Below are 16,685 nucleotides of genomic sequence, written 5' to 3'. Positions count from 1 at the left end.
TTTTGGAGTTTAGAATGCGTATTGTATTTCCAGTTAAACGTCACTGACATATTTCACAAACACGTGTTGACAGTTTTCAATCAAAATCGCCCAGCGATGGACTTCTCCCTTGGAGAAACATCCAAAACAACGAACCTCATGTTAGTATTATTTCAAAAAACGTTATTCTCGATGAACTTATGGTACTGTTCGTTCACCTTTTGCTCACCCATTTATTGTGTAATAATGTGTATATATCATAATGGTATAGTAGATGACATTCTTTCTTGTTACTATTAAATTTGCTTCTGAAAATGTTCAGAAGTACAGTCATTTAGCAGGAGGGTATTCCCAATCACCCCCGCGTTTCGCGACTCTCGGTAATTTATCACTGCACCTCGCACGACACATGCACATGTGTGACAACCAAACAGTCATTAATAGCATGGTTTATACTTATTAGATACAAAAAATAAAGAGGTAAAGATTATGCGTTGATTAAAAAAATTATAATTTAATTCATTAACTTGCTATCCTTTTCGAAGAAATGTCCATGTAGAAACGTTGTATGGTATTTCTCATCGATGTTGTGTCTTTCCCAGATAGCATGCATACGTTGGGACAACGTTGGTCCAACGTAACACACTTTGTTGGCCCAACGTTGGCAAACAACGTTGGCGCAATGTCTAAGTGCACTGTGGCCCTTTGTTGGCCCAACATGTTGGCGCAATGTTGGCCCAACATTGTAATGTAATAATGTAATTGTAGTAGGGGTGGGACGATACACAGATCTTACGATACGATAGGTATCTCGGTACACATAACACGATACGATACGTATCTCGATATTATGATAAATTATAAAACTATAAAAAAAAACTTTGTATTTTATTTCATTTTTGTCTTGATATTAAATCTACAAATTATTCTATATCAAATCATATGTGCTTTGAAATTAATACTTGAAGTTCATCAATTTCATTGACTTAAAATTTACAAAAACATTGTTACATGTACATATTGCCAAATGTCTATAAACAAGTTGTTTACAAATAGTTGTGTAGTTCATCAAGAACACTGTCTAAAAATTCATTTAAAAACATCACATGTACATTAATATTAATTAATGAAAGTCTGTAACCAAATTGAGTTTAAAAAAATCCACAATTTGTTTCAAAATTTCAAATTTTTGAAATTAGAGAATCCATACATTGTTATGAGCTGTTAGTACCAGATGGACTATTATAATATCAACTGTCGTGGAAACGATACGTTCTGTATATATATAACATGCTTTCCAAACTGAACTTTTCTTGTTCCATCTTCCGAGGATGCTTAAAAGTGAAAATGATTTACCCCTTATCTACACATTATTAGTTCTAAAGCGTGTTTTCAATATCAATATCATGTCTTCGCTTCATACAAGCCGCCATTTTCCAAGGACAACTACTTTCATTTTCAATTTTTGGATAGGTCGTTCGTGTATCGTTTCGTACCGATATTTTAATACCTGTATCGTAAACCGTATCTTAGAAGAAAATATCGGTATGTATCGTTGTATCGGTATATCGTCCAACCCCTAAATTGTAGGGCCAACATTGGGCCAACGATGTATGTCGCATTGTAACAGAAAGGCCAACGTTGGGTCAACGTTGTAAAGGTACATGTATAGGCCTATATATAGTAATCGTATCGCCAACATCGGATCAACGTTGGACACGCATTCAATTTACATGGCAAATGATAAGCTTTCAATCATAGAGGTACAACACAATTCCTGTATTTGTTTTAATTTCCATTATTTCAATACAATGAATTAATTTAATCAATTTTAGAAAATCAACATGTTCCTCTTACTAATGTTTTAGAGTATTCATGTCACTTTCATTGAAGAATCTTAATTGTTGAATGCAATCAGCGGGGGAAGGAATAGTTCAAATGTTTTTTTTTTCCCCAAGTATACTCCACATCAATTTTGATCATGTTGATAATCACTTCTAAACTTCTGTGCAGGAATCCACTATTTCAAACTTGTAGAATGTAAATTAATAATGCATTTTCTCCTGTCCATATAACATTTGAATTGTCCACTCCTTTTTCCTGTCCATGCGATTGTTGTTTCTTTGTGCTAGAATCTATGTCTTCCAGGAAAATATTTTTGCGTCAAAGGCCATCTGACACAGAGGATTTTTTCTTCACCAGTTGCTATCAATGTTAAAAATACAATATCATTAAATAAAGTATTTTTCTTACAAACAGATAACTAGTAAATATATATACATGAACATTTTGAAACAAGTGCTAATTTTTAATAGCTTCTTTAATAATTTTTACATTATGCGTATGTGAAGTTTTAACAAAGCATACAATTCTATCAATCACACATAACAATTTTACTTACATTTCTAGGGCTAAAATAATCCATTTTCTCTTTTTTGAGTTACAAAGAGTGTGCTTTGTTCCAGTGCGGGCGTGATAAGAAAGTGACCGCTCTGAGTTTGCAAGATCTGAATAAGATGCTCGTTTCCTAGGAAACCGGCCAGTCACCTGCTGAGCAAGTGAATTTCACCACTGACCTAATTATCTGGAGTTCTTAAACACAACACTTTAGTTCCAGGATACTAAATATATAATCTACATCTCTATTTATTGTGTGGAATCAAAGTTCTACTTGCAGTTTTCGTACATTACTATAATCTTTAATAATGATTTGATTGCTATTTTTCATAATTGGGTTCTGGTAGATTTTTTTCATTTCAATTTAAACCAAAATTCAGTGAGTAATTAAAAAAAAATCTTCTCTTTTAACAGCCAGTTTTTTAATGAAACCGAAATGCACCTCGGTTTGGCCAGCATATTATTACATTCCCAGCACACAGTGACCATGTTCATGCTAACATTGGGCCAACGCTGGACCAACATACTGTTACCAGCTTAAATAACCATGCATCTTTTAATGGCTTAGCAAACATTGGGCCGACAATGACCCAACGTAATACTCCCAATTTATATGCACATCGTCCTTAGTTCGCAGTTGGATGATGGGACAATGTTGGACCAATGTAGAGAAAACGCATGCTAACAATGGCCAAACATACTGTTACCAGTATAAATAATCAAGCTTGTTAAGGTTGTATTACAACGTTGGGCCAACGCTGGGCCAACTTTAGAATCCCAACTTCCGTAGAAAATATAGCAAAAAGGAGTTGCTTAATGTTGGACCAACGTTGGGCAAACGTAAGAATCTCAACATGGTTGGTTACTATAGAAAAAATTGACATGGTAACATTGGTCCAACGTCGGTCCAACGTTGTCTAGCCAACGCCAACCATCGGCCAACTGTACAACCATTTACCAACGTTGGCCCAACATAGTCATGCTATCTGGGAATTGTTGATGGATGAAACATGGCATATTATTAGGTATTAATAGGACAGCAATTTTATGAGCTTTCATGAGCATTAATTGTTTTTTATAACACCTCAGACATATATTATTAGTTAATAATAAGGCTGCATTGGTAGCCGCCTACAGTTTGAATATTTCAAACCACGTGTGCACATGATCACAGCCGAATAAATTTGCACAGGCTATGTTTTTAATATGGTTTTATTAAATGCAAGGGGTATGAAAGTAGTAATTTGACAAAGCAAGAGCTAATAAAACTTGCCCAGGTATACACTTGCTCATTGTGGATCCTTTTATCAAACAAATATGGACATGCATATGTACACATATGTAAGTACTAGTGTGCGTATGTGCTAGTAATACACTAAAAAGGTGGTGTAAATATATTCCCAGTCAAGGTCGCTGTATCAAAGATAGACTTGCCCTATAAAGAAGATCTGATTTTTCACAGAATTGGCTTTCCTTTACTCCCAAACAACCTTTCATAAACTTGTTAATAAAATCGTTTGCAGTCAAAATGTAAAAGGTGATTCGGAATACCCTAAACAGGTCGGGTACACTACCTTATATGTAAGGCACTTTCCTTTCAGTGATGATGTTTTCGTCAAACCCATTCTCCAATAGATTGAATGGATCGCAAAGCATGATGGTCTGCTACATGTTTACGATTCAAAAGTGACATGTGGATTTCGTTGGTTTACTGCATAATATTTACTTGGTCACTGGTAAAACCATACAGCTTCTTTTCTACTTTATAAGGCTGAAATTGAAAGATTGTATTCCAATGACACTGTTCCATGCTCACATTTAATATTGGAGTTATATTAGATGATTAATAATTGCTTCAAATACCGTACAAACGCTTTGAAGTTTGTATGTACATAAAAACATGTTGATGATATTGAGGAGTTAAATAATAATTGCCTTGTACCTTGTACTGCTGTCTGAAACTATATACCGGTACATGTTTATTATACCTCTGTGAATTTTTTCTACATAAAAGTATAACAAATAAATCTTCTATTTTTCCTAAACAGTCCCTGCCATGGAATAGTTTTTGTGCTATTTGCCCATGATGAAATAGTCATCAAACTATTCACCGGAGGCATTCCATTTCCCTCGTTTTTCATCTCAAAACTATATGGTTGTTGTATTGTGACGTATCTGGTTTGTGACGTAACAAAAGTAAAGTCGGCTTTGGTATAATAAAACACCTATTTACTGACTATTCAGACAATAGCAAGTTTATCATCCCCCTCGACAGCAACTATCGGGAAATAGTCCCTGTCTTGGGGGACGATAAACTTGCTATTGTCCTCATAGCCAGCAAATAGGTGTATAATATCATGTGAAAAAAACCACACTCAATTGTTTATCGACACAATAACACCTAGATCTCTTTGAACAATAGTTTATGCCGATGTATTACAAGTTGATATAAGGCTTAATAAAGCAAATTTTGCAAATGTGAGCTTAGAAATGAAAGATTATACATCATTTTCAATATTTCTTTCATAAATATAAAATAAGAATTGAAAATGACTTTCCAAGGGACTATTAAAGTTGCTCTTTATTTTGAACGTAACTGAGTACGTATAATACTTGTATAGTAGCCCATAATGCATTGCGACTCATTCAACAGTTAGGAAAGTAAACATATACCTAATTTAACATGCAAATTTATGCTGATATCAGAAATCTAGTGGTCTCGACCTGCTAAATGACTGTATATGCTTTCTTGTCAAGTGGCTGATATGTGGTATAGCTAGTCTATACATGCATGCAAAATGTAGACTTCCTGAAACATTATACAGCTGACACTACAAAGATATTTGAAGCTTAACAAAAAATATGTTTAATGGATTATGGTGTAACGGTTTGAATGAGCGCAGTAGAGTATTTTTTCTGGATACCGTAAATTAACTTGTTTCATTTAAGTAGTAGATCAGCCTCTTCAAACTGCATGAGACATTTTGAAGGTAAAATGTTGGGCAAACTCAGTCTTGATGCTGACATCACATGACATCATATGTTAGTTGCATTTCCATAATGGAGTTTAAAATGTGCAAATCAATGTGTAGCAGTCAGAATTTTCTCTTTGTCCAGAGAAGCTACTTGTGAGCAGTGTTTTGTGCCGCTGGTTGAGCTCGCTATAAAGCATTCATTGAAAACTACCTACTACAACTTAGGAAGTAGTCATGAAGTTGCAAAGAGTGAATATCTTTTTTTAGCTCTTCTGAGCCAAAGGCTCAAAGAGCTAATGCTATGGCCATTTGTGCGGCGTGCAGTGTGCAGTGTGCGTAAACCTTTTAGAATGTGGGCATTAACTCAAGAACCCCTTGGCCAATTATTGCCAAATTTGTCACAGGGTATCCTTGGCCCAAGGGCTCCCGTTTATACTAAAACTAGGGTTGTGACCCTTAAACAAGGGGAGATAATTAGGAAAATAGAAACAAAAGTACTGGTTGCTAAAAAATCTTCTTCTCAAGAACCACTGGGCAGATTATCACCAAACTTACACAAAAGGATGAGGATATGTTGTAGATTAAAATTTGCATGGGGATTTACCCTGGGGCAAAGGGCGTGGTCTCAAGGTCATTTCAAAGTTGACCAAAAATTACATTTTATTAAAATGTTGATATTTTGCTTACTATAAGGACTAGGATCATCAAATCTTGTCAGTTGATGCATCTAAGGACCTCATATCATGTTGACTCAAAAGTAGGTCACGGTGACCTACTTTTTAAATTTTGCAGCCATTCTTTATAAAATGATTTAGAGGCATATTTTGAACAATTTAAGGCCTATGATCATCAAACTTTGTCAGTTGATGTATCTTGGGTCCTCAAATTATGTCAACTAAAAAATAGGTCACCTTGACCTACTTTTTGAATTTTTTGGGTAATCTTTTTCAAAACAATTAAGGCCATTAATTCGAAAACGGAGAGGTTTAAATACATTAAATCTTGTAAGATGATGCATCTTGGGGCCATAAAACATATTTATTTAAAAGTAGGTCACATTGACGTACTTTTTGAACTTTGTAGGCATTCGATTTCAAAGCATTTTAGATGCATTAGATGTATAATTTGGACATTTTGAGGCCTATGATCATAAAACTTTGTAAGTTGATGCATCTTGGGTCCTCAATAAACATCAACTGAAAAGTAGGTCACCGTGACCTACTTTTCAATTTATATGACTATAATTAAATATTTCAGGTACTAATTGGCTTAGAATCATCAAACTTTGTCAGTTGATGCATCTTGGGTCTTCGGAGTAGGTTGACTGAAAAGTAAGTCACCGTGACCTACTTTTGAAAATTTATGGGTTTAATTAAATATTACTGGTACTAATTGGCTTAGAATCATCAAACTTTGTCAGTTGATGCATCTTAGGTCCTCAGAGTACAACAACTGAAAAGTAGGTCACTGTGACCTACTTTTGAAAATTTATGGCTTTCATTAAATATTTCAGGTACTAATTGGCTTAGAATCATCAAACTTTGTCAGTTGATGCATCTTGGTTCGACTGAAAAGTAGGTCACCGTGACCTACTTTTGAAAATTTATGGCTTTAATTAAATATTACTGTTACTAATAGGCTTAGAATCATCAAACTTTGTCAGTTGATGCATCTTGGGTCCTCGGAGTACAACAACTGAAAAGTAGGTCACAGTGACCTACTTTTGAAAATTTATGGCTTTAATTAAATATTTTCAGGTACTTATTGGTTTAGAATCATCAAACTTTGTCAGTTGACGCATCTTGGGTCCTTGGAGTATGACAACTTAAAAGTAGGTCACCGTGACCTACTTTTGAAATTTAATGGCTGAATTTAATATTTTTGGGTACTATTTGGCTTAGAATCATCAAAATTTGTCAGTTGATGCATTTTGGGTCCTCGGAGTAAGTTGACTGAAAAGTAGGTCACTGTGACCTACTTTTGAAAATTTATGGCTTTAATTAAATATTTCAGGTACTAATTGGCTTAGAATCATCAAACTTTGTCAGTTGATGCATCTTGGGTCCTTGGAGTACAACAACTGAAAAGTAGGTTACTTTGACCTACTTATATAAAATTTTATGGTTATAATAAAAAAAAACATTTTAGGTATTAATTGGCTTAGAATCATCAAACTTAGTTGATGGGTCCTCAGAGAATGACAAGTGATAAATAGGTCACCATGACCAACTCTCAGGTACTAATTGGCTTAGAATCATTTTGGGTTCTCAGAGTGTGAATTGGAATTTCAAGGATTTATCTAAATATACAGGATACTTAGAGGCTTCAAATAGAAGTGATAGGTTGTACAGTTTATCAGAAGAGCGATTCAAGGCCCTTGGGCCTCTTGTTTTTTAACCAGGAAGGACTAAACTCACTGTCCCTTTCTCAGTAGAGAATAAGTATACCAATAATAGACATGAAATGAAAAGTTACTTGATCAGTGTAGTAATTAGTTTATTTTGTATTGTTTCTTTCTGTTGCAGATTGTGTTGTCAGTGTGGTGTAGAAATTGAGCCCAATGCCTCAAATATGTGTGTATCCTGTATCAGAACACAAGTAGACATCACAGAGGGAATACCAAAACAAGCAGTCATTTATTTCTGCAGAAACTGTAACCGGTAAATATAAGAAAATTGTTAAAACTGATAAATTTTCAAAATTGTATTCCATATTAGAGAATTATTTTTTTAAAGAGAGAAAAAAACTGTTGAACATGAGTAATTGGTTGTAGTATTAAATACAAGTAGTTTGCTGTTGTAAAAGTGATTTCAATTGATATCACAGATATTTGCAACCCCCAAGTACCTGGATCCCAGCACAGCTAGAGTCTAGGGAGCTTCTCTCTATTTGTTTGAAGAAATTGAAAGGATTAAATAAAGTAAGTTTTATTTTAAGATGGAATAATTCAAACTCATTAAGCATATAAGCATTTTGAAAGGGTAAAATTCTTATTAAATTTTAAGCTTATTAATTTTCTGTTATTAAAATAGGTAAGATTGGTTGATGCAGGATTTGTCTGGACAGAACCACACTCCATGAGAATCAAAGTGAAACTCACTGTACAAAAAGAGGTATTATAAAATACTTATTTTCACCTAAGCCGAAGGCACAAGTGTCCATTGTATGTTGTTGTTGTTGTCATCATTGCCGTCATCATAAACCTTTTACAATTTCACCTTCTTCTTCAGAACCACGGGATCAATTTCTTGGGTGAAGGAGATTTGGGTTAATTCAAATGTAGGGCCACATCCTCTTCCAAGGGGAGATAATTTATTTAAGAAATAGTGAAAAACTGGGTGGGATCATTTAAAATCTTATCAAAAACCACTGGCCAGAAAAATGAAACATGTAAAAGCTTCCTGACATAATGTAGATTCAAGTTTTTTTAAAAATCCTGACCCCTGGTTGTAGGGTGTGGTCACTATAGGCGGTCAAGGTTTTACATGAGAATGTTATGGAAAAATCTTTAAAATCTTCTCAAGAACAGCATAGCCATGATCAGTCATATTTATGTGTGGAAGCATTATCAGGTACTATATTTTTTAATTTGTTCAAATCATGACACCTGGGGTAGGGAGGGGCCACAATATATAATCTAAGTTTTATGTAAGAATATAATATGGAAAAGAATCAGCTGATGAAGAACAGAAGGTCCATAGTTACTCAGGTGAGCATTGTGGCCCATGGGCCTCTTGTTCTTCATGTTTTTAAGCTTTGTTATCTTGAATCCTTGTATATCTCAAAATAAAATCCTTGTACTGTCAAATTCGAGATAACTAAGTTTGACTTTAAACTGTATAGCAGGTTTCTTAAGCGAGTGTAAAATTTAGTATTTTGCTTGCTCAAAGGTATGCAAATAATATTGGCAGACATAGAGTACCATGCCAATGCAAAAGAGAGGAAATTCATCTTCTAGATGAGTTTTCAGTATGTTTAATACACGTTTGAATACAGATTTAGGCAAGAGTTTGAGTAAAAATCAATAACAGAAGAAAGGGATATTGTATAACAACATAATATCAAAGTTATTTTTCTTGTATACAGTACTTATACACAAACTTGCAGATTTAGTGATTAAAATTTTAGCAACCTACTTCAAAACTGCTAAAATAAGTCAAAGTTAGCACCCCGCTAAAAATTCACGCAATACGGTATATATAAAAGTTGTGTTCACATATACAGTAATGACTAAATGGATTACCTGTGTACATTTGTATGATTTGGATTACCTTTTATAGATGGTGTTAATCATGAGTTATATTTTGTAGGTGATGAATGGGGCTGTTCTACAGCAGGTGTTTGTGGTGGAGTTTACAGTCAACAACAACATGTGTGATGATTGTCATCGTGTGGAGGCCAAGGATTTCTGGAGAGCTGTCGTGCAAATCAGACAAAAGGTTGGCAAATATTTCCCCAAATTAAATTTTCTCTCTCTTTTCTCTCTCTCTCTCTTTACTCTCTCTTTTTTTTTTGTTTCAAAGATAAGAAATGCAGAAAGAATCATGAGTTAATTGATAATCTGCAGTTTGAAAAAAACAAAATAGCATAATTGAATTGAAATGTAAATTTCTCAATTATAGACAGATCATAAGAAGACATTTTTCTTCTTGGAGCAGCTTATTTTGAAGCACAAAGCTCATGCCAACACAGTGAACATAAAAGCTGTACATGGTACGTATTTTTTGTGACTGTCCTTGTATATGAATCATGTATATGTTGAAAGTTGCATACATTTAATACTAGTATATCTTTTTTTAGATGGATTGGACTTCTTCTATGCACAAAAACAAGATGCCCGTAAATTGGTTGATTTTCTGGTTAATGTCGTCCCTTGCAGGTAATATTCTTTTATCCATTGGCAGGGCATTTTATCCATTTTGATTTCTTGCTGGTCTGTAAAAAAGACCCAGACCTAGCTGACTCCTTTTTTCCCCAAAAAAACTAAGGTAAATAGTCCAAAATGACAAATAAATTGGATTTTTTTCAGTTCTTTTGTCAGAAATTTAAATTTTCACATTATAGTAAATCTAAGTGTCTGTTTTATAGTAAAACATTAATAATCAATATTTCCCCATTTTGCCACTTTTTCATTTAAAATTCCCAGTTGGAAGGTTACAAGGACCCTGTTGTGTAAAAAGAGGCAGTTAAACTCTGCTCCATTATATTTACCACTGTGACATTTGTCTGTGTTAAGAGAATTTACTAAATCTCTTGTTTAATATCTGTCAAAACTTCTATCAGATTCAATAACTTAGTTCCTTTCAATCTACAAACTTCAAATTTATTACATTAAATTTGATAAATACATGTACCAATATGATTGGTCAGTTTTACTTACTGTATTACATGTATTTGAATATTCTGTAATTCTCGAATCTTTTTTAAAACCAGGTATCAATCAGCACAAGAGTTGGTGTCCCATGACGTCAGGAATAATACCTTCACATACAAACATACTTTCTCAGTGGAGATTGTGCCTATTTGTAAGGTATGTACTTTCTTCTCAAAGTTAACGTACACGTGTATGTATATCATCTGTAATGAGAAGCCTGTGTGCCACAGCACTTACCAGAGCTTCATGTATATTTGAGCATGAAACATAAGATATACTAAGCTCAATTCTTTCCCTAAAAGTTCTTTGATAAACATTATCATGTAGTTTTATGTTACGTAACTCATTTAATCAATGATCTAGTAATGTTGTTAGGTTACCCATATAAGGTATGAATAAAAAGGGAATGATTCTAGATCTTGTTCTCCTGCCTCTGTACAATATTACTTGCGAGGATCCAGCGGAAGACATATTTTGCTTCATTTTCGTTTAAAATTCATCTGAGCAAAAATTGTATCGATGTAATAAAATGAAAATTTTAACACCCTCCTCCTTCCATTTCTTTTCTTTCAAGGAAAGATGGATAGCCATGTTTGTGGGGGGGGGGGGGATCAAGGACTTAAAAGGGGAATGGTTTAGTAGAAACTACTGCTGCTAAGCTGTGTCTTTTGTTTTTAGAAATGCTTGGAGTGTATTAAATAGTTTATAATTTCTATTATTATACAGTTCATTTAGCGGTGGTATTCAAATGTTTATTAATGATAAATGATTGATAACTTCTAATATGTGGAAAAGTAAAATCAATATCAGAACTAATTTAAACATGTGATAAAGTGACTATCATAGTCAGTTTCCTAGTATTTTATCTTTCAGTAGAAGTTGTTGAGAGACAATAGCTTAGGTTTTCTAACAGTACACATTATTTATAACCAATTCTTAGTCAATTCACTATTACTACAGCTTAAGAATTTCTGATATTTTGTCCGACAGTATATTCTTAATATGTATAAAATTGTATTGACTGTGTTCTATTTCGTAGGACAACATAGTGTGCCTCCCTGCTAAGCTTGCCCAGATGCTTGGCAACATCAACCCAATCTGCATTTGTACACGTGTTACCCAGTCTGTGCATCTTATAGACCCCAATACACTGCAAGGTAAGCTATCCCCCAAAACAGTTAAGTTGTGAACCCAATACACTACAAAGTAAGCACACTTCAAGCAATGATCTCAATACACAGCAAGGTAAGCAATAATCTCAATACACAACAAGGTAAGCAATGATCTCAATACACAACAAGGTAAGCAGTGATAATACATTACATAGTGACCAGTTATCTCAATACACTAAATGGTAAGTAGTGATCTCAATAAACTTTAAGGTTAGCTGTGATCCCAGTACACAACAAGGTAAGCAGTGATCCCAGTACACAACAAGGTAAGCAATGATCTCAATACACAACAAGGTAAGCAGTGATCCCAGTACACAACAAGGTAAGCAGTGATCTCAATACACAACAAGGTAAGCAATGATCTCAATACACAACAAGGTAAGCATTGATAATACATTACATAGTGACCAGTTATCTCAATACACTAAATGGTAAGTAGTGATCTCAATAAACTTTAAGGTTAGCTGTGATCCCAGTACACAACAAGGTAAGCAGTGATCCCAGTACACAACAAGGTAAGCAATGATCTCAATACACAACAAGGTAAGCAGTGATCTCAATACACAACAAGGTAAGCAGTGATCTCAATACACAACAAGGTAAGCAATGATCTCAATACACAACAAGGTAAGCAATGATCTCAATACACAACAAGGTAAGCAATGATCTCAATACACAACAAGCTAAGCAGTAATCTTAATACACAACAAGGTAAGCAATGATGTCAATACACAACAAGGTAAGCAGTGATCTCAATACACAACAAGGTAAGCAGTGATCTCAATACACAACAAGGTAAGCAATGATGTCAATACACAACAAGGTAAGCAATGATCTCAATACACTTCAAAGTGAGCAATGATCTCAATTCTCTACAAGGTAAGCAGTGATCTCAATACACGTCAACAAGGTAAGCAGTATTCTCAGTACACAACAAGGTAAGCAGTGATCTCAATACACAACAAGGTAGGCAGTGATCTCAATACACATCAAAGTGAGGAGCAATCTCAATACTCTATAAGATAAGCAGTGATCTCAATACACAACAAGTTAAGCTTTACTTTAATTCCCTTACAATTCAGCGAGGAAGAGTATGGCACTCATGAAGAAAAGTTTGACAGAGAGAATGTTGAATACATGTATGTTGGTGTTTGTCTTTTTTAGTGGCAGATGTGAGTGGCACACAGTTCTGGAGATATCCCTTTGTAAATCTCTGTTCTCCAAAAAGATTTGTGGAGTTTATGGTGATGCAGGTAGACATTATTCCAGAAAAGGACCGCCCTCATAGAGTACCCGTGTCCCAAAAGGTAAATCTTATCACACATTTAAGTTCCTTTGTCCAAAAAGGTAAATCATACTGTAAATTTAAGCCTTGTGTCACACAGGTAAACTAGTAATAGTTGTGTCACATAGGTATGTCAGATTTTGCCACACACACAATATCTTATAGCAACAGATATCCTGTGTCACAAAAAAATTAATGTGGAGGGATGATACAAGTGAATCAATGAGGGGTACCAAATTTTGTCATCGTTGATCTATTAACTGTTTTCTTTTGATATTTCAGCATGTTTTGGCTGATCTGTGGGTGTCAAAGGTCACAGACGTGGGACTGAGCGAGCAGCAGTACTTTTGTAGGACACACCTAGGACATCTGCTGAGTGCTGGGGACACAGTTCTAGGGTAAGTGATGTAGCATGAGACACCTACATGTACTTTAATTTAATACTAGGGACATATTTATGGTGTAAGTGATGTATCAGTAGCAGTTGCTGAGTACAGGGGTCACAATTCTTTGGTAAGTGAGGAAGGATGAGACACTTAGCTGAAAGCTAGAGATACACATCTCAGGTAAGTTATTTAATGCGGGCCACCTGTTGAATGTTGGAGACTCATTTCCCAGGTATGTGGTGTAACATTGACACCAAGTATTAAGTACATAAATACATGTATAGCATAACACAAGATACCTAGTGAATGTTAGATACACAAATTTTGGATAAGTTGTGTAACATTGAGCACCTAGTATATGCTAAAGACACACTATGGGTACAACTTTGGGAACATGCATTTGATGCAACTTATTTCACATGCCACATGTGTGGGATACATTTCCTAGATAAGTGAGATTATCAAGAGTCACCTGCTGAATAGTGACAACATGGTTGGTTTACTTAAGAGATGAATTTAATTTCTGAGAATTCATGAGGACATGAACAACGACACTTCACGCCAGCATATTTCATGAAGCGTGTTAGCACTTCATGATAAATATGCAGGCGTGAAGTGTCGTTGTTCATGTACCTCATGAATTCTCAAAAATTAAATTCATATCTTATATTTACATTATTATTCTGATGACTTGCCACATTTTTTTGTCATTCAATGATCATTTTTGAAAAAAAAAAGTTTGCACTATTTTTTGACTTTAATCACATCACAATGGAAATATTCTTACTCATCCCACGTAGTTCATGAGAACATGAACATTTTCTATTTTGCAAAGAATCTTAAGGAAAAATATTTGGAAATGTAAATATATGTGAGAAAGGTACAGCCCTCAAATTCTGAGGACAGCTCTTGGGGAAGTACTAGTAACATGGGGATCTGGAGCACAGTTACACATGTAAGTGATAACTGGCATGCTTGCTGACAAGGCAGTTCTTGGGTAAATGAATAAAATGGTGATAGAATATACAATATACAGTGCAATAACCATATTTACAGGTAGCAATGAAAAAAGCAGTAGTTCAACAGATGAAAATCAATCACTGAAAATATGACAGTACATGTACCTGTAACATTACTGATTAAAGAATGTTGTATGTGATTACAGCGTGTACTAGTAAATAAATGAAAATATTAGGGGTTTATCTAATTTTTACTTTGAAAATTTCATTAATTTACTTTGCAGATTTGATTTCACAAATGCCAACTTAAACAACCCAGACTTGGAGAAGGTTAAAGCTGAAAAGTTACCAGATGTGGTTAGTTATCCAAAATTTAAATTCTGCATGTACATTATATGTATACCTTCAAGACAGTGTTTTGTTTACCATAGTTCAAACACTTAAATGATAGCTGATATACTTTCTAGCATTTTAACTGTGTTGTATATGAGGTCTTTTAATAGATTTCAGTAGTCAGTTTGATATTCAGATTAAAGAATCAAGGTATTGTCATTTATTGTCAAACCTTTCTACGTGTTACTGCTAGGTAATAGTGAAGAAGGTATTTGGTGACAAAACACTCAGAAACAGAAAGAGAAGATGGAAACTGAAGCATCTCCATGATGACCTTCATATGGAAACTGCCAGCAATGAAAGGTAAATTTGGACTTTTGATAGATAAAAATAAAGTTTTAAAGTCCTACTTCATGAAATTGCCATGATAAAACTTGAGCTAAATATTCCAGCTACACAGGTACTTAAAACATAACAGCATATTTCCCAGCTAAACCTTTTGATCAAAATTTTGATTCATATCACATAATGCTATATTGTAAAGGTTTCAAAAACCTGTGAAAAGGGTTCATGCTTCACTAATAAATGGTTTCAATCCATTTTTCACTTCAGAGATTACACAGATTTTCTGGAGGATTTGGAGGAAGATCAGACTACCAGACAACATGTCAATATTTATAAAGGTGAGAACCAGTTAATTATACAACAATATTGTTTAAAGTTGTTATTGTCAAACAAAAATTGTTTAAATAAAATGATAAAAGAAAAGATGAGATGATCCACTTTACTGTCCTGTGATTACAGAAACAGTTACAAGTCAAAATGTGTTCACATTTTAATAAATTTTTCTAAAATGTTTTTACTACAGATGAGAGCAAGATTGCAGTTGACACAGATGAAACTGATGATGAGGGTCTACCACAGATCAGTCTCCAGGAGATGCTTGATGACCTTCACATCCATGATGACCCTATGGGTGATGAAGATTAGGATGGTGGTTAAAAAGGACAGAGATTGAAGATATAAAACAACATGAAAATGAGGGGATGGGAGGAGGAAGATTTTGTGGTCAACAAAAAAAGAAGTTTTTAATTTTATAATGCATTTGCATCCCTTTGAATGACTTGATATTCCTGTGGCTTGTTATTTTGTTACCAATTCAAATGAGTAGAAATGAAATGTGTTATTGACTTGTATTATTATATGGTAATAAACAAAATACCTGAATATGAAAATGTGTTTTTGTTATTCAAGATGCAGCTGGTCATTGTCTAATAAGACACTGCTGCAATTGAGGAAGTTCCTAATATTGGCTGAATTCAAAATTCCCAAAAAGTTTTGGCATTGTTGGTTTAACAGTATTAACCAGTATCTTACTCACCCATGGGAAATGTATATGTCATAATGACAAGAGGATCTCTTTTGGGGAAAAATAGACTGAACAAGAAATATGTTAGAAACAGATATGCCACCATATGACAAAATTGGAAAGGGTCATATTTAAATTTAGGATGTCTGTAATGATAGTGAAAATGTGTGTAACCTACTAGTTAGGGGCAAACATAATTTGATGTTAAATCTCCATCAGACCTTGATACATATATCATTTAAGTAAGGGAAATTTACTTATAGTGGATACCATTGTAAGAAGTTTGATGTCTGTTAAGTAAAGGGTTCTCAAGATACTGAGTATCAGTATCTGACCTTTGATCTTGTGACCTTAAAATCAATATGGGTCATCTTCTTAAGGGGAGGCAGTATACCAAGTTTGATGTCTGTCAAGCAAAGGGTTCTCAAGATACTGAGCGGACAATATATTCTTATC

General features: G+C 34.3%; 1 protein-coding gene across 1 annotated transcript; it reads left to right on the top strand.

The window, feature by feature from the left end:
• Position 1: 1 nt before the first annotated feature.
• Positions 2-16,064, top strand: LOC133190363 (60S ribosomal export protein NMD3-like). The gene is made up of 15 exons (XM_061325952.1): positions 2-140; positions 7,877-8,011; positions 8,178-8,271; positions 8,384-8,464; positions 9,662-9,790; positions 9,974-10,064; positions 10,152-10,230; positions 10,785-10,881; positions 11,765-11,882; positions 13,062-13,204; positions 13,465-13,580; positions 14,812-14,884; positions 15,114-15,223; positions 15,473-15,543; positions 15,729-16,064. The coding sequence occupies exons 1-15, from the start codon at positions 97-99 to the stop codon at positions 15,848-15,850; spliced, it is 1,503 nt and encodes a 500-aa protein (XP_061181936.1). The 5' UTR covers positions 2-96; the 3' UTR covers positions 15,851-16,064.
• Positions 16,065-16,685: the final 621 nt, after the last annotated feature.

This window comes from Saccostrea echinata, unplaced genomic scaffold (genome assembly GCF_033153115.1).
Source record: "Saccostrea echinata isolate AGI-Se365-2 ecotype Australia unplaced genomic scaffold, CSIRO_AGI_Sech_v1 ptg000001l, whole genome shotgun sequence".
NCBI classification, from domain to species: Eukaryota; Metazoa; Mollusca; class Bivalvia; order Ostreida; family Ostreidae; genus Saccostrea; species Saccostrea echinata.
The sequence above is the reverse complement of the archived record's forward strand: the minus strand, read 5'-3'. Positions and strand labels throughout refer to the sequence as shown.